Below are 21506 nucleotides of genomic sequence, written 5' to 3'. Positions count from 1 at the left end.
GCTTGACAATTTTTTTTTTATTAACAGTAGAAAAACGCTGGGGCTCAAGACCCTTGGGTTGCAGCTCACGTTCTGGAGAGGCGTGAACTCTAGCAGGCGCAGCCTCTTCTGTCCACTTCCCCCAAGTGTGATGCTTTCAACACTGTCTCTGTAGGATCAGTCTTATCTTTATCCAAGGTCCTCGTTTCCATCTTATTGCCCAACCATTTTCAGATCTGGCTCTTGTCTTTTCTGAAGCTGACTCAGCTTCCTCCAACACACTGAAAAAGCAACGGGGCTCATTGACAGAGCAAGAGAGTCAGGCCCCTGCTCTTGGTTCTGATGCAGACGTGGCCCAGAGCAGACCAGAGCTACAAAGGCAAGGCACGTTCTGCTCAGATCCACACTTCTGCATTCCCACTGCAGAGGAGCCTATACCAAGGAGTTAACCATTTCTTCAGCGTAGCGCTTAACCGTTTCTCAAAGGCTTGTAACGTGGTGCAATTTGGTTGGGTTTTTATGGAGATTTTCTTGACACAAACGCCGTGTCACTGCAAAATTTCAATTTTGGTTCCAAAGCATGCAGGTCGAAGAATAAAAAGGTGGACAACATTTTGAACACAGAAAAAACATTTTTTGTGTAGCCTCATTCTCAGAAAAGGAAGAGCATGAAAGATGAATGGTAGAGTAGGAAATGGCAATGTGAGATCTAGTCAGCATTAAAGTAAAGTAGGTAGTGGAGGTTACTGCAAGTGAGCATCTAACAGTAACATTTTCTGCAGACTGAGACCAGGGGTCTGATGAGAGACTCAAGAAAGAAGGAAAAAAAACAAAACAAAAACAGATCTATGAATACAGAAGCTGATTTTAACTGAAAAATTCACAATTAACTGATACAATTGGGGCAGCAGTACTCGAGGCAAGGGAAGACCAGGACATGAACAAGGGTATTAGAAGCTGATACAGGAGAGAGCTGATACCAGAGAGAGAGGTTTGGGAAATATCAAGAAGAACAAGAACATATTTAGTGACAGCTCAAGTCTGACGAGACTGAAGGACAGAGTTATGCTGAATGCTGCACCAGAATCCACAGCACCGCTAAGCGGAAGGATGCTAGAAAGCCAGATAGTGACAGAGACGGACAACAGTTATTTTAGTAGGCAGAGACCATCACGTCCAAGCTATTAATCATAAACGTTGGATCCCTGTGTATTTGATTACACTTACATTGTATGCATGAGCAACACATTATTTACAGTGCCAAGTGCCTGATTCTCGTACCTTATCTTTGCGCATCAAAAACAGAAGATCTTCAGCAGAGATGACTCGTGCTCCCCTCAACTGAGAAACTTCAGCTGCTTGCTGCAACTAATTAAAAAAAAAAGAAATATAAAAACGGACAACTTCTATATTCTGCATTGTGTTGCTAGGTTTTGAAATAAGTACAAATGAATACACTGTGTAGCAACATGTTGCAAAATATATATCTTACAAATACAGGCTAGGGCACTCAAAGCTGCCTAAAGGACTTGGGCACCCAACACCTAGTAACCGAAATCCCAGCCATAAAGGTTAGGGAGAGACATTCAAAAAGCCTGAAGCAGAATCGGATCTAAGTTATGCGGTTTTCTGTAAGCCGCATAGTTTAGATTGGTAGCGAACAGAAGACACATTCGCCCTTTGGTGGAGCATGGGGGGAGAGGGGACGGGGTAAATCTTAGTCCAGGGTTCACCGTTTTTAAACAAGTCTACGTGTGCCGAACTTCTGTTCTCTTACAGGTATAAACTGGCTTCCAGTCACTTAGCTGGGTAAAAGTGTAATGTCTGTACCTGGCCTAACTATATAATATCGCAGCAATCATACTTCCGCATTTCAGAGCAAAACAAACCCATTTCTCTACCCAGACTCCTTTTGTGCAGCTCCAGCAGTCTCAGGGCAAAGAATGGGCATAAGGAGTAAAAGCATGTCACCTCACTCTCTAAACGTGGCAGGTTAACAGATTCTGCTCAATTTCTAAAGCTGCAACATTTATTAATTTTATACATTTCTATAAAGAATTTTTCAGGGGAAATCCCCTGCCTCCCTTGGACCAGCATCAACACCAATTACACTTATGTGAAGACTAAGCTAGCAATGCTCTCTTACCATCGGAGAGCGATAGAACAATTAAAGCAAAATACGAATGCCACTGAAGTCACTAAAAGCACTCTTACAGGTAGGACTTCACTATTAGCTTGAGACACAAGGACTGATTTGAGCAATGCCACAAGGTTGCGACCATGGCTGCCAAGAGAGAGTGAAGGGAAAGAATTGTCCTTATCTGTATTCAGAGAGGTAGTTAGCTGTGTGGATCTGAAGTCAGGCAAAAGGCTGGGGAGATATGCACTTTTATAGGCTAACTAAAGAAGAAGTACAGAGAGAGCACAAGCTTTTGTGGCCTGAAGCTCACTTCATTTTGGTCTAAAGGTCTACAAATCCATTCAGTCCTCAGTCTAGGGAGCAAAGAGCCCTTGGGAAGGCCAAAAGGCATTCTGGGACAAGCAGCGCTGCGGTCTTTTATACAGCTTTTGACAACCCTCTTCTACCCAGTGCAGGGTGAAGGAAATGGGGCTAATTCACACTCACAGACGATACAATTTAAGTTGCTACCCAGCACACAGCAAATTCATGAACAAATCGCAGGCTTGTGAAAGCTAATCCACAGTTCATCAAAATCAGCGAGATTCTTTCCATTAACTCTGATGACCTTTGGATAACACTCGTGACAACTTTGAATATTGGGAGTGATAAAACAGAGAGCTCATAGGACTGGCGAGTACACTCCTCTGATGCTGAGAAACACTGCCCAGAAAGGAGAATTTCAGAGCTTGTTTGCTTTTGCCCTTGTCTCCATCAGCTAGTAAGGAGGACTTTTGTCCAGCGTATGAGTCTATGATAAAAGAATACAATCACATTATGACTTATGTGCCTACCCGGCACCTGATACAATCAGTAAACATCTGATTTATTTCCATGCAAAAATATCTTCATGCACCACTTTCAAAAATGCATTAATGCACCTGAAAATAATTTTAAGAAACTCTATCCCTCATACCCACACTAGCCAGAGTTTTACTCAGTATCACTGGCTGAATAAGTATATTATTAATCTGAGCTCCCATGCTGCTATGACTTGAAATGGGCCTATTCAGAAGTTAAAAAGATCAACAAAAACAGTAGCTGTTTCTAATATCCAAAGGAAAAAAAAAAAAAAAAGATTTTCATTTTGGCAAGTGTTCAGTGGGCAAAGGATTCAGTCCATAAATCATAATACTCGACTGCATTAATTTTTTTCCACACTAATCACTTACACACAAAACGTTAACTGTATCTGGAATGCACAACACAAAACATACTGCATGAAAAGCTTCACATTTTCTCCCTTGAAATGCTCGGCTGGCCTTTGCAGCTAGAGACGGGAGTTTTCAGGAATTCAGAAGTTACAGTAACATAATCTGACTTGAAACTGAACTGGAAAATGTAAGAATGTGAAAAATGATAGTTCCATTTTTTTGGCAAAGGCAAAACTGCTTCTTATTCTGATTAGTTTGAGGACACACAAGGTACTTATATTTCCAACATAAAATATAAATATGGGGCTGGATAAGAATAATTTACCAAGTATGGGCCAGATTCGTCCCTGGTATAACTTTACTGGAGTCAATGGAATTACTCCAAGAATGACTTTGGACCAGTAAATTTACATGTTTTGAAAAGTGACCTCAGCATGGTGATAATATAATACAGCTTTTTCAAATACCATATAAAACAACTATAGAAATACGCAAACGGAAAATATGTTTTCCGACAGAACAGTTCACAGTACAAAAAGTATCACAACTCTAAGGTATTTGCATTATCCTTAAAATATTCATCTTCAAATCATAAAAAGCTGACTATTTTTGGGTGAAGTTGGCATACCTTCTTTCAAATCATAACGAAGACGTGAACAGGTGGCAAAATATAACTGAACATAAAGGCTCATGTGCAAGTGATTCTACAGCCTATCCAACTAATCAATGATTTACAGGGAAAAAGCTACCAAGTTACACTTTATTAGAGTAATACTTTAATGCTTTAATAGAGCTATACTGGTGACAGCAAGATAAATGTCACTTGTAACACGCGTAGTTTATATCAGCGTAACAGGAACTTTCTCCGTGAAATTTTTGCTTTTTGTTATACCTGCTTAATTTAATATAAACAACAATGTGCCTCTGACATTTAATATCTTTAGCCTAAAAAAAAAAGGCAAAACAGGAAAGTAATTATTTCATGTAGGGCTACAAAATATAAATTATTTACCCAAGAAAACCAGACCTAGTTCTGAATGGCTACCTGTGAAACTGGAATACACCCAGGTAAACACGTATTTAAACAAACTGTTTAAAAAATATGTACCCCACAGTCCAGGATGGGATCAAATTATGTATTTATAGTCTAGCACGCTTATAAGTGACTCATACGAACTGCAACATCTAAGCGCAAAGCTGCAATTAGCAAGATAATGAATTGGCATGTAGGACCTTTATGCATTTCCTATTAACACAGTGTACCCTCATGCCATCTCTACGCACAGACTGAGGATGTTGCTGAAGACAGAGTCGACTGTGGTCATGCTGCGCGAGGAAGGTGGGTTTCAGGTTGTTGCAGAGAAGATGCACAATGCCCCTGAGCTGTTCTGTCGGAAGTTCATTTTCAGCTATGCACACCCAAGGTCAGTTGGTTCGATTGGGAGGCGAATCAGCTTCAAAAGAAGTGGCTTCCCAGGATGGCATGGCTACGAGATCTACTGCCACCGACTACAGGTGCTGCTGGGAAATAAGTGTTCCGAGTCCTGCAGCAGTAGTCATGAAGTGGCATCAGCCCGGCTCTGCAGGCTGATGGAGATAGTGGATTGTTTCCCCACCGTCCCCACAAGGACGTTATTTGGTACCGAGCCCAATTGGAGAACCCGGTGCTGGGAACAGAAAGTGCTTGCGTTTAAATGTCAAGTTACACTGTTGTCGTTTAGAAAGCAAACGAACAAAAAATAAAACTTTAAATGGTTGAAAATACACAGCACACACTGAAACAACATTTTACTTGGGGTTATCTTAATACACAGAAAGTACCCAAAAGTATGCTGCTTCTTAGCAAAAACAAACAAACAACCCAAGCCAAATTTTGTTGAAAGCAGAAAAAATGACTGAGACCTCAGAGTTGGAATATATTTTCGTTACAGTCAAATTGTAAACCCCTTAAAGTGAAGGTTTAATAACAGAAGTACTGAAATAACTTTAACTACAGCAGCACAAATAGCTCTGTTAATAATTAAGAGTTTATGAAAAATAAGTATATTTTACAATTTTCTACATTACAAAGAAAGTAGTATATACAGCATCTATATTTTAAACATCTAAGAAGAAACGACTGGGGAATAATATTTTAAAACCTAATCACTGGTTTAATGACTTTATGAAGTTAACTTTCTTGGCAGGATGAACTAAAGTATGTTAACAGTCACCTTACGGCTATTTTTTTTCAACTTCTGCAAATTATAGACTTGTTGAAAGGAGTATTCATTCTTGCATGACAGTAATAGAACTACTTCAGTTGGCATTGTCTGTTTTTTCATAATTATTTTTTCTTCTATTATTTCCAAACTGAATTATCTCTGAATATTGCTAAAAAATATTTTAACAAAGTGGAAGAAATGCCAAAAAACAAACACACTGCATTTGTGATATAATCATTATCGTTGTTAAACTATATTAAGGAAGTGTAAGTGGTTATGTTTGCATACCTTTAAAGTGGCGAAAGCCAAAAATAATGCTTTAGGAAACTGTGTTTTAGTTTTCATTATAGATGAAAATTAGATCATAGTTCACCTGGTTACAACTTTTAAACATGCATCAGAAATTCCCTAATTTCATCTTCTGCTGTGCCAAAAGAGTGAAACAATAGCTTATTATGAATTCAGGAACAGTGCTCTGAATTAATTTTAATGTATTCTATACAAAGTGCCCCAAACATTTTGAAGGCATGTAAGTGTTAAAGATAGTAATCTTAACCTTTTGCATATACCACTCTTTTTTAAGCAACTAGAGCTTGCACTTGAAATTCTCATTCTAATGGCCTAGGGAAGAGTATGTCTTTGAAAGTCACCATTTACGCTATATAAAGATGGAATATACTGAGAAAAAAATTGTGTGGTCATCCTAATAGTTAACCATTTCAGAATGTTATACAGGTCTTTAACTAATTCCCTGAAACCTATTTGAGAAGAAAAAAAAACAGCCTTCACTTGGCAGGTGAAAAGATTTCAATCAATTTTTCCATCACCGGATATCTGGTGTCAAGTCAACAACATATATTTTTCTTCAGCCGTATTTAATAGAGCAACAGATGCCCAGGTAACAGCTTTGAAAACTACGTGTATTCTACTGTGGGCATGTCAGTAGTTCATAGACGTTCAATAGCCATCAGCGCAAGGTGATTTTCAACACAGTGTACAACAGGGACGGGCAATTAGTTTGGATGGAGGGCCGCTTGCTGAGTTTTGGCAAGCCATCGAGGGCCGCATGACAGGCAGCCAGGGGCTGATTAATATTAATTTTCTAAATTTTTTAGGGGCCCCGTGGGCCAGACTGAATGGCCTGGCGGGCCACATTTTGCCCACCCCAGCACAGAAGCAGGGACACTTCTTAGGGCTAGTCTGAATAAGAGGAAGTTAATTTAGTGCTGCCCTTGCCTACTTAAGCCTTGGACTCTGTTTTCAGGTGTGCAGGCATTTGTTCCCTAAAGAGACTATCATGTCATTTCACTTTTGCCTCATCAACTTCTCCCTGCTCGAGCTGTGAATGCTTCCATCCCAGATCCGAGGAAGGGTACTTTGTGCCCGAAACCTGTCTAACTTCTCTCCCAACAATACAGTTGATCCAGTAAAAACTGTTACCAAACAGTCTTTGCCTCTCAGCATGTCTGGAAGCGTTGCCCTTCTTGTCTTGCAAAAGATCCTTCTAAACATAAGCGATAGAGCGGAAAAGCCCAGATAGCCATTTTTAAATGTATGGATTAAGTGGGAGCAGCTGCTTCAACCGATACGGTGGGATAGTGTTTGCAGAAGGCTGTAGCGAATCTCTGCAGCCAGCGGATGGTCTGGAGGGTATTTCAGCCCAGCGGACATCGTTGAACAAAGGCTGAGTGCTGTCTGTGGGGCGAGGATGAATTTCACCACCTCACCACATGTTCTAGGCTATCTCGCCCCAACGGGAAGGACAAAATTGTGGCAGAAAATCTCAGCACATTTACTCTTTGCTGCTTGCTTTACTCTTGCTTCAAGTCAGGAAGTACAGTGCCAGCCTTTCCCTGATGCAGATCATTTCCACCTCTGCACCAGTTTGACATGTTGAGGGCTTAGTAGGTAGAATCAGGCCTCTGGTCTGATTTCTGTCTATTGTAGTCAAAGGGCCAACTTTTTTCTCCCACTATGCAGTGAATTACAATGCTATTATTTCATATAGGATAGTAAGCTTTGGAGACTTTTTAAATTCACTTTTTCTCTATGTGGAAACGCAGTCATGTTCACAACTCTCCTGTACTCATTTGCAGAGGTAGAAAACATTTTTTCATTAAATTAGTCATCCATGAAAAAGCAATTAAGGAAATTATAAACATTTTTTAAAAAAAATCTCTCTTTCCCAAGTCCTTTCATAGTATAAAACCTAATGTTACCTTCCATCAAAAACATTATATATATATATTTAATTGATTATTTTAAATTAAATCATGGAAATATAGCTGCACAGAAAGGGTGAAAGTAATTTACATTGGTATTTTAATGGAAGTTAAACCTTCAGTTTAAGAGCCTACTTCTATACAAGGAGGTTTTATATTTTTTGATAAAACCTTAAGAGCATATATGAACCTGCAATTTTAAAATAAAACCTTGTTGTCATGTTTTCAAACATTAAATAATACAGAAGAAGAGAATGCCAGGAATCACATGAATACATCTTAAATTTCAACTTAACCATGAAGACCACAAATGTGTCTTTTTCCTTCTTTTCCTTTTCCGTACCAGAATTAAAGTTAAAGTTAGAGGTCTAATATTTTATGTCCAGAATCTTTGCAGTCTACAAGTACAAAGAAGAGCCTGCTAATTTTTTTTTTATGATATCCACTGACCTAGATCAAAAAAAGAACAATACAAAGATACTAGCAGTATCAAAACCATCCCCCTCTAGGGAGGTGCAGATTGCGAATCAGGTGCTCCTGAGTCCTATTTTGAATATGCCCAAATTACTTACTGAGACTTCAGGGAAGTAACTCTATCTCTCTCTTTTGCCATTTATAAAATGAGAACAATGAACCTAGTTCACCCTTCGCACCTGTGTAAGCCAAATATTCCTCATCTCCCGGGGACCTTGCCAGATTGCAACAGGCTGTAAAGTTTCAGGAGGCTTCATAAACATTCAAACTCTTATGCTGACTGTCCTAGAAGGTAAATGAAACGTGTCCTATATACGAAGCAAGGGTGAAGCAAAGACACTACAGGTTGGGGCCAAGTCCTGCAGTCCTGTAATTATATTCAGCTTGCAACTGAAAATACAGAAAAATACACTAGCCTCCAGCTGTTGGAGTTGCAAAGAAAAGTACAAAGAATAAAATGCAAGTCTAAATAGTTCAGTGGTGTATGCCCGAGTTGGCACACACCCTGAGAGGTCTGAACTGGCCCATGCCCGTCTGCAGGGCATTAACGAAGATAAATAGTATAAAACCCTTCCCAGCAAAGCAGATAACTGTGACTAGAGGAGAAGAATGCATGATCCACAGTGCCCATTATTCAACATGGATACTACGTACTGAGGTACACAGCAGAGCTGAACTGAAATTCAAAAGGAGTTGGATGCCTAGTCCCTTGGGCTCCTTTGAAAATCGCAATTTAAATCAGTAATGATATTATTGAAGGAAAATATTGACTTTGTTAGCAACAAGTAATTAAAGCATTAAAAGAATTAAAAATAATTTCTCTCAAGAAAATGTATGTTTACTTATATTTATTAGAGTATTTGTTCAAATGTACTAACTTTGAATCAATTACTCCCGTTTTCCTTCCACAGAATTTACTACGATATGTAAACCAAGAGGTAAGGTTTACGTTATTCTACAGTTTCCTCTCCTTTCATTTCCAACACATTTGAAAACCAAAGCCAAGCACCATTTGGGATTACAGCGATGCAGTTACTAATTTTGCACAGCAAAAGAAAGAGTTTTTTGTTGGCTTACAGTTCATCCCGCTGTTTTAATCACATGCGTCTTGTAAGGACGTGACTATGCTTCTTCCTCATACTGTTGAAGAAAATGGTATTTATTTAAATCATGTGTCCCTATAATGCTAACAAAAGATAATGTCATTCACCTTGTACTACTTAACAGTCAGTTACATACGAGATTCTAATAAATCTTCTCTTCTACATATGTATTAGCCACTTGCCTTCAAGCAGGTTTCCCTTTCTGTCATAATCCAGGAAATCAAGACATTTACCTATTCGAAAGACAGAGTGTAAATACACTGTTGCTCAGCCTGAGGTTGATAAAAGATCAACAGGAAGGAAAAGAAAAGCTGTTTCCAAATAGAAAGCAAGGCAACATTTAACTTAATTCTTATTCAAGATGCCGAAGAGAGCTGACGAGAACGCTAATACTGCTGGCTGAGCTGATATCCCAAACAAAACAGAAAAATACTTTCTTAGAGAGCTTAAATAGGAAGACCAAAAAGTTACCAAATGCAGAATTTCAGTCTTGAAATGCAACAAATGGTTTAGAGAGCATCTGACTAGCAGGTGAGCAAATTATATCTTCATTTGAATTTAAAACAAAAATATACCACGGTGGCAGGTTTGATTCAGGTCTGATGCTCAAGTATTATTTGAAGCCCCATTGAAACATGCCATTCTACCTCCTACCTGGTAATTCTGTGCTACTCATTGAGGAAGAAACCCGATCTCTCAATTTTTCAAGGTAAGGACTGAATATATAAATATTAATTTCAGTTCACCTATGGCATGGTCATTAAGCTCAAAAAGCACATTTCTGTTTCTCTTCACAGACCGAGGCACCCCTAAGTCCAACAGACTGGGGGCTCCCAAAATATGTGACTGAACTATGTTTATCGCTATAAAAAAGAAATTAAATAGATAATAGAATTTCTTTAATACTCCAAAAGTAAGCTATCAAACAGAATGAGATTTAGGGAAACTATGAAATACAGTAAAATATCACAGAAATACTATTAAGGTTTGCTACAACATAACATTACTGCAACATTTTCTTTAACATTGTAATTTAGGGTGTTACAAAGGGGAAGAAACAGACATTAGACATCCACTATAGCCCTACAGAAGTAGCCAAAAGTTGGCCAAAAATGTAATAGCATATTCAAAATGGCAGAACAGAACCCTTGATTCAAAGGAATAGCATCTTTGCTTCTCGGAAAGGAAGACCATTAATTTCCACTTAGGCATTCAAATCCAAATGAAGCTGAACAGGAACCAGGTCAGCAGGCTACAAGACTATGAAAAACCCAACCTTTTGGTCATTATTTAAAAAAAACACCAAGAAAGCCTGAGGAAAGGCTAGGGACAGGAAAAAGTATCTGCTTACTTGATGACTATCCCCAAACTGAATCTGTGAAAAGCATTATAGATTCAAAATTAACATAAAACTATCCAGTTATCTTTGGCAATGACTAGCTCCTTGACCAACCTAATTATTCAAACCAGAAGCACCACGTCATTTTATCACGGTCATCTCTTTCAGGAGAATAATCTTCAGTGCCCCAGTTTTGTATTTTTGTGCTCCCAATTATATTATATCCCTTAGAGATTGTCCATATTAATTCTTCAAGACACAGAAGAATGTAGGTCTGATTTGTGTAACTGAACATTAGAGAGCTCTTTTTCTAACACCACAAAACAAAAAGCCAGACCTTAAAGAAAACGTTTTCTTTTTAAAGTAACTAAAATATCTGTTACTTTCCAATATCCGATTCAAATTTATTGTGGCAGTACTAAGTGGAAAAATGTAAATTCTACAGTGTTTGACAATTACACAAATATTGAAGTTCACCATCTGTTTAATACTTCTAGAGACTTGAGGCTGCTTTGAAGACTGTTATACTATAGTAGCTAATATGAGTTCACGTATGATCACTGTAAAAGACGTTAAAAATTAAATTCTACTAGGTGAGCAATAAAAGCAGGCAAATAATGCTAGAATATGCAAAGTATTTGGTTCCAGTGTTCTGTCTTTATCAATAAAATATAGTTTAACTAATATACAGTTCAAGTTATAACCACCAGAAATTTCAGTCTGTCATACAATCTTTAACTATAATGCAATATGAAATTGTTTCTTGGTTTATACATAAGACAGTCATAATACATAACGAAATTTAAAAATATGATTTAGAAGGATATAACTAAGCTTTCCCAAAAGCACTTAAAGCTTGAATCATGAGAAACAAATTTTCAATAATCTATTAAACATATGCAATTATTTCAAGTTTCAACAAATGCTCAGCATTTCAAAAAAGGAAGTCAATGTGATATCCCTTCCAAAAACCTGAAAGGCTATAACACGAACCCCACAAGTTTAATGTGGGGCAGGAGAAGCGCTAGCCAGAAAGTTTCCAGTCCAGCTGAATTTAGATAAAAATTAAAAAAAAAACAAATTTATGAACATTTATTAAAATAACTTAATCTGAGCTGGTAGGAAAACAGAATTTTTTATGCAAAATTGTGGGAGGGAAATTGGCAACCTCTTTTTAGTTTTCTGAAGTAACTTTTAAATGGCCCAACAAAGAACTACGGTTTAAGGAGTATAAGATTGTCCGGAAGATGATATGAAGATAAGCACAGAATTTTCTAGGGTGGATAAAGAAAAGAAAGGAGGTAAGAGAGAGAAGTTTACGCCAAATGTAAAAAGGTAGAAAGAAATGCAAAGTAGCATAAACGTCAAGTTTGAACAACAGATTTTTGTGTATGAAAAATGGCACTGATTCCCCAAGTCTTATTTAATGTGCATTCTTTAATTAGCATTCATTTCCCAAGGACATAGATTTGAAAGGGCTGTTTCACATCACTTTAGCACCGGGAGAAAGGATCACTTTCAAGCTGTGGAAGGGCAGAAAAAAATAAACAACCCTGCTGAACATAATTTCCTCTTTATTGCTACTGCAAAGTTATGAAATGAAATCTATTATTTAATTACATTGGATCAAGCAACAGGAAGAGAAAGGAGTGTTTGAGTCACAACATCCCTAAAAGAATAAATTACTATATTTCCTTTTCATGGAAGACAGTTTTAATGTATGGATTGATATTGTCCAAACAGTTCAAATCAAACTACTGGGGAGGAAAGGAGAACATTTTCACCAACGCATGGACGACTACAAATTTCACTAAAAAACTTTTAATGAAAATGTTTGTTGAAAATGGAAAATAAACAACAGCAAAATAAACCTTACTCCGGTATTTTCCCCAGAACTTGAAGATAGCTTCACAACTCTACAAGAGCTTCTGATTGCTTTGCCTTTTCAATTTTTCGTGCTGAAGACTTTTACTTAACTTACTATGAAACCTCCAAAATTTGGCTGACTAAAATTTTATTAGTCATACAGGATTTGCCTTAGTGACGATTGAGTAGCATTTACTAGATCTTCTGAATTGAATACAACTATTAGGAAGTAAACTGCTTTTACTCTTTCTTCTTTGCACTATGTTCTTGGTAAAAGAAATGTATGAAAATATGGAAGTTTTAAGCACTAATGGAAAAATAAGTTGCATTCTCCTTTGTTGAAATAGACCGTTTGGCATTTGACTCAGGCATCCTCAACTGAGATATGACTGACCAAATTCTGTGATCCTTCGTATCGCATATTTTTGTGCAGTATTCCTGTGAAATACAAGCATAGAATTTTGTAGAATTTTTACTGAAAGTAAAAAATATTTTTGCTTTAGAGTAATATAGAGGATTTGCTTATCAAAAGTATTTTATCTACTAAAAGGTAACATCACAATTCTGATATGTTCCTGTAACAAGACATAAGCACAATTTCACACTATGGATGCACTTAAAGAAATTCCTTAGATTTTTAAAGGTTCCCAGCTTAAAACTGAAGAACATATTACGGTACTTCAGAGAGAATCACATTTTTTAAAGACAAGTAATGCATTACTTACAAGCAACACTTTGTGTAATACAGATTTTAACATACCATTATCATGATCGTGCTCTGAACTTGTATCTTTCACCGAAGAGCTTCAACATATTTTACAAGAAACACTGAGACAATGGAGGTAAACATCATCGGTAGCGATCCCAGAACACCAACAGTATAACCACTGTCAGGTTTTGTAAGCATCACTACAAAAGAGAGTTAATAACGGACTGGAGGATGGATAAACAGGTAGAAATGTGGATGTTAATGGGAAATTCCCAACTAAGCCTGGGGGAGACGGGGCAGTAAGAGAAAAAACAAAAAAGCGTTAGTTTGAAAAACTGTGTGTAATGAAGGCTGATGTCATGTGGCCTATCAGAGGAAAGACTGGACATCTCAAGGCCAAATACAAAGCTATGGTTACGGAAGGAAAAGAGGGAAGGTCCTGGAAAGTGAAGAGACGATGACAAGGAAAATTAAGTTTGCAGCAACATACTAACTATAGCTGCATTTGTAAAGGCCAAACCAGGGGATGCAGCAATAATCAAAATGTAGGATGGGAGAACTTCAACACAAATTTTGGCTACATGGATGGATAGGGAAACGTGCATCTTAAGAGATGTTCTGTAGTCTGCAAGACTCAAAAATAACCTAGTGGTAAAGACCTAGAGGAAGGTTAGATTTAAAGATACCCATATAAGTATGGGTATGGTTTAAGGGAGGGGAAGGGGAGGAGAGCTCTCTGTTTTAGCTATGTAGAGATTCATGTGAAAAACCAAGTGCACAAGATATCAGAGACAGGCAGAGATTTAATTAATTTAGACTGAAGACAACAGGTCTGCAGTATGACTTGTCCATGAAGAGATGGTAACTAACATTACATTTGTGGATGAAATGACCCAGGGACAAATTGCAGAGAGAGGAGGCCTGGAGATGTTCTGTAGTTCCCCCCCCAACCAAAACAAAAAAAAATGTGGGACAAGAAGTACGGAGTATTCTCCAAGGGATGCACTGAAGAAATGGTCAGAGAGGAAGAACTGGAAGAGGAAAAAATAAAAGGAAAGGGAGGACAAGATTCTAAGAAAAGGAATGTAGCTGACTAAGGAAAACAGATGACAGGTCAAGGATGACGAGGATGGAGTACAAACCATAATAAACCACATATTCTCCTTTAAAATAGGTGGTAGCTGTAATCTCCTTAGACAAGTGGTGCTCACGCTTCTGGCACTGCTACAGCACCGGTCCACAAGCTGGATCAGGCCCTGGGACCCAGCACTGCTCTCTCCCTGCCTTTGTACTGGGATTGAGTCCAAGGAGTCCAGGACCACCCACTTCACTCTGGGATTGGGTCCCAGGAGCCCAATGCCACCCCCTGCATGCCACAATCGGGCCCTGGGGCCCAGTGCTACCCTTGCGTGCTGGGATCAGGTCCCCAGTCCGGCACACGGGGGTTGGAGAACTCCATGGGGCTGGAAATTTGGCAGTAGGGGAGGAGTTCCATAACTCTTCTCTGGACCAGTGGGTAACCCTGTGGGCTGGATGCTATGGTGCTACGGATTGAATCTGGCTCATGGACCAGGGGTTGAGCACCCTTGCTTTAGGCAGAAGGCAAGGCAGGGTGGCACCTCAGAGACTAGCTCATTCAGAGGCACAGGCTTTTATAGGCTACAATCTACTCATAGTCAGATGCTATGAATGGACTTGCAGAGAGCTGGGGTACTAAATAGAAAGGAATAAAGACATTTAAATACAAAAGACATGGAAAAGACAGGGTTCATTCCCTTGACTAGCTTTTATACTCTTTATGTCCCTCTAAACTCACTGCTTTGTTTATCCCTTTTGATCTCTTCAAACCTTTACTTCTCTCAGCAGTGCCCCTCCTAATCCTGCCCCTTTCCTCACCCTTCGTATTTCAATAACTTTATTCCTTTCTGTTTAGTACCTCTGCTCTCTGAAAGTCCATTCATACATAGTCTCTGACGAAGTAGGCTGCAGGCTCCGAAAGCTCATGCCTTTCAGAACCAGTCAGTCTACGACCCGACTTCTGCCTTACTTCAGGCTAACACAGCTAACTACCTCTCTAGGATCTATTTAAGTATTGTTGTGTTTGCATCAATGTGGTTTTTGAGGGCATTGCAAATTAAACCTATCCCCTTCCTATTCCCACACATGCTCAAATATACGTGGTTGTATTTTAGGGGGTTGTTTGTGTGGGTTTTATTGTTAAAGATTTTTTTTTTGTGGAAAAATCTAAGTCGGTTGGAGGAATTTTGCATTTTGATCTTAGGTTTGCTGTACATCTGTTTAGCAAATGGAAAAGAGAGGCAGAGGCTTACACAATAAGTATGTTGGACAAGTCGTAGCTACGGCCAGGTACAGACCTCCTAACTCTCTGCTCTGACCTCGCAGCACCATTCCCTCACTTGTACGAATTTTTCCTGAAGGCATTGAACAGAATTTCAACAGTAACACAGATCTGCAAAAAGCACCACTTCTGAGCTTCCGTTCAGCCTTCAGTATCCTTGCTCTAGCATAGAGCAAACACTATAAATACTTTACACACCTTAGAGTTATGAAATGCAGAGGTGATTTAGCAGACATGCAACTATAAAAACTGTGCCCCATGCATTTCTCTTCTAATTTAGGAGGCCAGTCCACTTACTGTATCCATATAACATGTTCTGTTCTTAGGGACATTAAAACAAAAACCCACGGCAACCTGCAAACCTCCATAAAACTTTATAAATAATATCAGCCATTCGAATATAAGGTGCAGAAACAGAAGAGTAAATAACCCCAACACAATCACCAGTTTAGGACCTGGAAAGAGATTTACATGAACCAAGCCTTTACGCACAGCCTTTTGTGCATCTGTGATAAACTGAGGAAAACAATAAAGACCCTTTATTTACAACATGGTGAGAGAGATTTGCATAATTACAGGCTTTTGTAATGACTAATATTATTCCTTTCGTGTTACTAAGTCAATCACAGCTGCGCCCCTATTTTTTTTTTAATATGTTGCTTTTTACTCTTTCCTCCAGCAAAGATACCAGTCATAGTCACCCATATCCCTACTCCTTGACCAGATACCTCTATGCTTCCTTCTAGCCTACCCTATATGTCCTTCCTGAACTGAGAATGGTTAAGGTGGCAGGCAGCCATCTTCTCCAAAACCCAGCTTGGAGATCTATTTGCGTCCAAAAGAAATAAATGAAGGCTTACGTTATACTGAAGGGCAAATGACAATGCTGATCTTCTTCGGCAATCTTCTTTCCTTCGGTCAAGGATGATCGTCTTCCATGAATGTCTTATCTGTGTGTCCAAAGATGGCTGATGAGGTCTATCCAGGATCAAGTGCTAGAAAACCTTCTCGTAACTCCTGTGTTCGTACCAGTTCATGACTAGAAGCTTCCAGGCCTCACAATCCTGCTCCTGTCACTATTACCTGGTCACTACAGGGCTTGAGGAAAGTGCTGGAAAAGCTGTTTTCATGGAAGACTTATTTTATCATGGAGAAAATGCTACACGTCAGCTTCCACGTGGCTCTTGACTGAACAGGACCTGGATCCAATGGCAAGGAGACCACAACAACTGGGGATCTCGTTCTGCTGCAACATCCATCTGCCTTCGCAGCTGTTGAGAGTCAGACATTTTCTTCTGCCCGCTTTGCCATTGAGGACCTGTAGACCCATGACTGGGAGCTGGGCAGGCTTATTATAGTGGTGACCTGTACTTGTCATGTCACTGCACCACCAAAGGAGGGAAACCATTGTCATCTGCTGTCCTCACCACATCCTAGTGGTGCCGCCGTTGCTTGGTCCACAACTGCTTATTCGTTAGCGTTACCCCTGCTTATTTCACCGCTAACCTTCCCCGAAGATCATTCCACTATCTGTCACCCACAGATGTGCCAGGTAGCAGTACAGCGATGCCCCACCGAATTTTTGTATTTATTATAAAAGAGCAATTGAAAGAATACGGTAAATGTCATAAAAGTATTAATTACTGAGGATGCCACAAGCCGTTTTATTTTGAGGTGTTCATGGAACATGACATACTTTCTTGAATTTATTTTACTGATATGGCATATGTAGTCTCTACATAGAGGTAGTGTCTAGCTGCATTTAGTGTTATATTTGTTATGTCTGCATGAACTGTGGTATTTGATATGAACACCATTTTGGTATATTTTTAGTCGAGAGTGCTTAGTTGGACAGTGATTAATTTAAGCATTCCTCACCCATTCACACTTCAAAGAATTAATCACTGATAATTAGCAGCTGATCTGGGCTTGTTTACTTATCAAGTAGACCCTTGTGGACATACTGAGTGAGGCACCTGAGCCAGGCCCATCAAGGCAATGATAAATTTACATTTAAAAGAAGGGACCTATAAGAATATGGTTACTGACTTCTTATGTTTGCTCTTGCTTTCATAAAATATTTTTGTTATCTTATTATACATATTGCCAGTGATAACTATAATATCAGATCATTTAACCATATTGGCATACCTCCCCCAGAAAAGAGGGGAACCATCTTTTTTTGAGTGCCTGACTGGACAAGGGTATGGTTTTTCTAGCTGGCAAAATCTCCTCTGACTAGATTAGACTGGTACGGTTGTGGCACTGCAGGCCAAGAAACTGGCTCCTGGCACATCTCAACTGGTCCTCAGTGGTCAAGCAGCAGCCCGTAGAAAGTGGTTTGGGGCTGAACAGCATCTCCAAAGGCCCCAAAATAGGTCTCAGAACACCCTAGAAATGGGTCTCAAAGAAGCACCTGGCCACATCTGGGCTCAGGGAGCACTAATAGAGCAGACTTAATGCTAACATTTCTTTACCAAGTGCCTGTCTTTGCTAACTCAGTATATAAGTACATACTTTTTTTCTTTCTGTTTTTCATAGATTCTTAGATTCAAGGCCAGAAAGGACAACTGGATGATCTAGTCTGAGCCCTGCATAATATCGTCCGAAAATTTTTAGCCTTTTATCTCTGCATTAAGACTAATAACTGGTTTTAGACTAAATGGTATCTTTGAACAAGGTGTCCAAGTCTTGATTACTAGGTATCAAGAGATGAACACTCCATTACTTCACCTGGTGTTTATTCCAATGGTTAATCATTGACAATAGTAGACATGTGCTCCTTATTTCTAATTTGCATTTGCTTAGTCTTAGCTTGTAGTTGCTGCTTGTTATTATGCCTTCTTACACTAGACAGAAGAGACCTTTTGTGAACATACCTATGAACACTCATCAAAATCATCTCTAGACATTCTTTTCAATAAGCTAAATGATGAGTTCTTTAAATCGCATGCTGTCAGGCATTTTCTTATTTTTGAGAAGGCCCCAAGGAACAGGCCCAAGTGGCATTCTATACTACCACAGCTGACCTGGTTTTTTGTACCCAAACTAGCTCATTAAGAAGGTCTCCACGGAGAGCTACAGAATGCAATGCAGAAATATCTTCAGAGGTCAACAAATCTAGAAAAAAGTGAGGACTGCCAAAAAGCCAAGCTGAGTAAGACCTTGTAAAATATAGTAAGACAAATAACAAAACATTCTTCAGAAGTGGGGCTGCTATATCATGAGGATAGGATTCTGATTAAAAATAACATAGTTATAACTTAAAAACCAAATGAATACTTTGATTTACTTTTCAATACAGATAACAACATTGACCATGGGGGCAAAAGAATAAAGACTAATGTGAATGAGAGCGTTGAAATGGAAAAAGCTCAGCACACTCTCATCAGCAGGACCAGATAATCTAAAAGAGCTGGAAATAAAATTGCATGTGTGGTAGCAAGAATTTCTTATAAATTATTATGTCAGTGATGGTACTGTCTAATTGGTGAATAATAACAAATATAACATCTGTATTTTAAAAGAAGAAGTTCCTCAAGCAATTATTCTGACCTTATTAGCATACAAGGCTTTAAAATACATTTGGGAGGAAACAGTAATTAATGACACTGAGATAAAAGGGAACAGGGACAAAATGTAAGGTGGGAAGAGCAAAGGTAGAACATGCCAGATTAACCCAATACCTTTCTTTGATAAAATATAAAGTATGATAATCTAGGCAAAGGAAGCAGAGTAAATCAAATTTATTCTGTCCTCAGTAGGGCATCTGATACAATGCCATAAAGGAAATTGTCAGTTCAATTAACTGAATTACTGGTACAGTTGTAAGATGGGTAAGGGAATGGCAAAGGGGAGCCCAAAGCATGTTGTGTTGAAAGGGAAGTTTCATGCGGGAGGGAGGTTACTAGTGGAATTCCTCAGACTGGCCATCAGACTCATTTCACTTGATATAAACACTAATGGAGTTGGTGAAGAACAGAAGTGGGCTAATGAAATCTGCTTATGGAACAAGGTAGGAAGGCACTCTTGATACAGACCAGTACTGCAGTATCTTAGAAGAACCGAATGCCTTTGAAGACTGGAATAACATAAACAAGCTAAAATTTACTAATACAAAGTGCAAGGTACAGGAGACCCTCGCCATTCACGGAGGATACATTCTGGAGAGCCCCGCGAATGGCAAAATCTACAAATACCAAACTGCATTCATGAACGGTGCATGCCCCTGGCAGTGGGCGGGGTGGGAGCAGGGCTGCGCTGGCAGCAGCAGGAGCCCGGTGGCGGCAAGCGCAGAGCTTCCACAAATGCCGCCAGCGCTGTGACATCAAGGTGACATCACACCGCATGGGGGATATTCAGCAGACCGCGACTATTTGAAACCGCGAATGCCGAACTCACGAATAGTGAGTGTTTCCTGTAATGCTCTTAGCAACGTGCAAGGACTTCTGCTATAATTTGGGATGTGATCAACTGGAAACAAATGAGGAGGAGAAAAACCTGTGTGTACTAGTCCATCTCAGTTTGACTAGGAGTCATCAATGACGTGCACTTTTGAAAATGGCAAATGCAGCCCTAGAATATATCAGTAAAGATAAGGAAATATTATGCCATTGTACAAAGTCAGTGAAGAGAGCTTATTTAGAATATTGTATATAATTTAGACTACCCATATTCAAGAAAGAATAAATTCAAACTGGAACAGGTCAGTTTGTGTTACCTGATTACGAGAGGAGACCGAGAGTTTGGCTTGTTTAGCCTGGCAAAATGAAGGCTGACGAGGGACATGGCCATTGTCCACAAATACACCGGACGGGCGTAAGCGCTGGCAAGACTAAAAGAACTATTTAAGCTTAAAGATGATTCTGGCACAAGAACAACTGGGTATAAACTGACCATGAATAAGCTTAGGCTAGAAATCAGAACATGAGAGCAACAAGGCTGTGGATCTACGAACTAGTTTTATACTGGAGCCTGACAGGTTTCCAGACAGGACTATAAAACTGCACTGATAACATCAGAGATGTCTTCCAGTGTTATTTTGGCAGAGGAAGCAGACACAATGTATCTTTACATATGCTCATGGGAGGAGGTGCTTTAATTAGAGAGGATCCAAGAGCCGCTCTAATTAAAGTGCCCACAGTGTCATGTGTATTCAGCATCCCATGCTTCAAAATGGTGGCAGGGGCGCTTTAACTAAAGCTCGTTCGACAAGCTTTAGTTAAAGCCTCCCTGCCACCATTCTGTAGCACAGAGTGCTGAATACACATGACACGGGGGCTGCTGGAGCATGCTAATTAGCATGCTCCAGCAGACTTGATTGGAGTAGGCACCCGGTACATGTAAAGATGCCTAATATTCTCACATTGATCTCACTGGCCACACCTACACGTATGCTTAACTGTGTAGTAAACCAATTAGCTGATGAGTAAAGCATCACCATCTACTTGTGTGAATGTATCAGGCTGCAGCAAACTAATTAACGCTGCTGTAAGACAGGATTGTTGGAGCAGTAGTTTCTCATGCCAAGGTAAATTACTGCAATTAAACTTAAGCACATGTACATGCTAACCGCAGACATAAATTATGCCCAGTCAGCCCAGCCAACCAGAGGACAGACTCCTTCCTGCCATGCAGCCATACGACAATACACTTTCAGCATCCTTATGCCCCTGTCAGCCACCTGACACCACATCTGTCCACTATGAATCCTTGATTCCTCTGAGGGTCACTGTCCAAGAAACAATCCTCATTCTGTGCATGTGTTTCACCCAAACGTATGCCCCTACATGTCTATATTAAAATACATGTTATGCGACTGACCCCAAGAAATTAAGTGACCCAGAAGACACTATATGACTGCTATCTTCCTATGCTGGGAAGCCATGCTGCCCTATGCTCACCATTACATACTAATC

At 39.4% G+C, this 21506-nt stretch overlaps 1 protein-coding gene across 5 annotated transcripts in view; it reads right to left on the bottom strand.

Moving 5' to 3' along the window:
• SUPT3H (SPT3 homolog, SAGA and STAGA complex component) overlaps window positions 1-21506 on the bottom strand; it is a 429703-nt gene that overhangs the window by 125741 nt on the left and 282456 nt on the right. For all 5 annotated transcript variants that reach the window (XM_019537136.1, XM_019537140.1, XM_019537139.1 and 2 more), the window contains one exon: window positions 1261-1347. In XM_019537136.1, the coding sequence (XP_019392681.1) occupies window positions 1261-1347 (87 nt within the window). The remainder of the gene's footprint in view (window positions 1-1260; window positions 1348-21506) is intronic.

The sequence above is a fragment of the Crocodylus porosus genome, unplaced genomic scaffold, assembly GCF_001723895.1.
Source record: "Crocodylus porosus isolate Cpor-Errol unplaced genomic scaffold, CroPor_comp1, whole genome shotgun sequence".
NCBI lineage: Eukaryota > Metazoa > Chordata > Crocodylia > Crocodylidae > Crocodylus > Crocodylus porosus.
The sequence above is the reverse complement of the archived record's forward strand: the minus strand, read 5'-3'. Positions and strand labels throughout refer to the sequence as shown.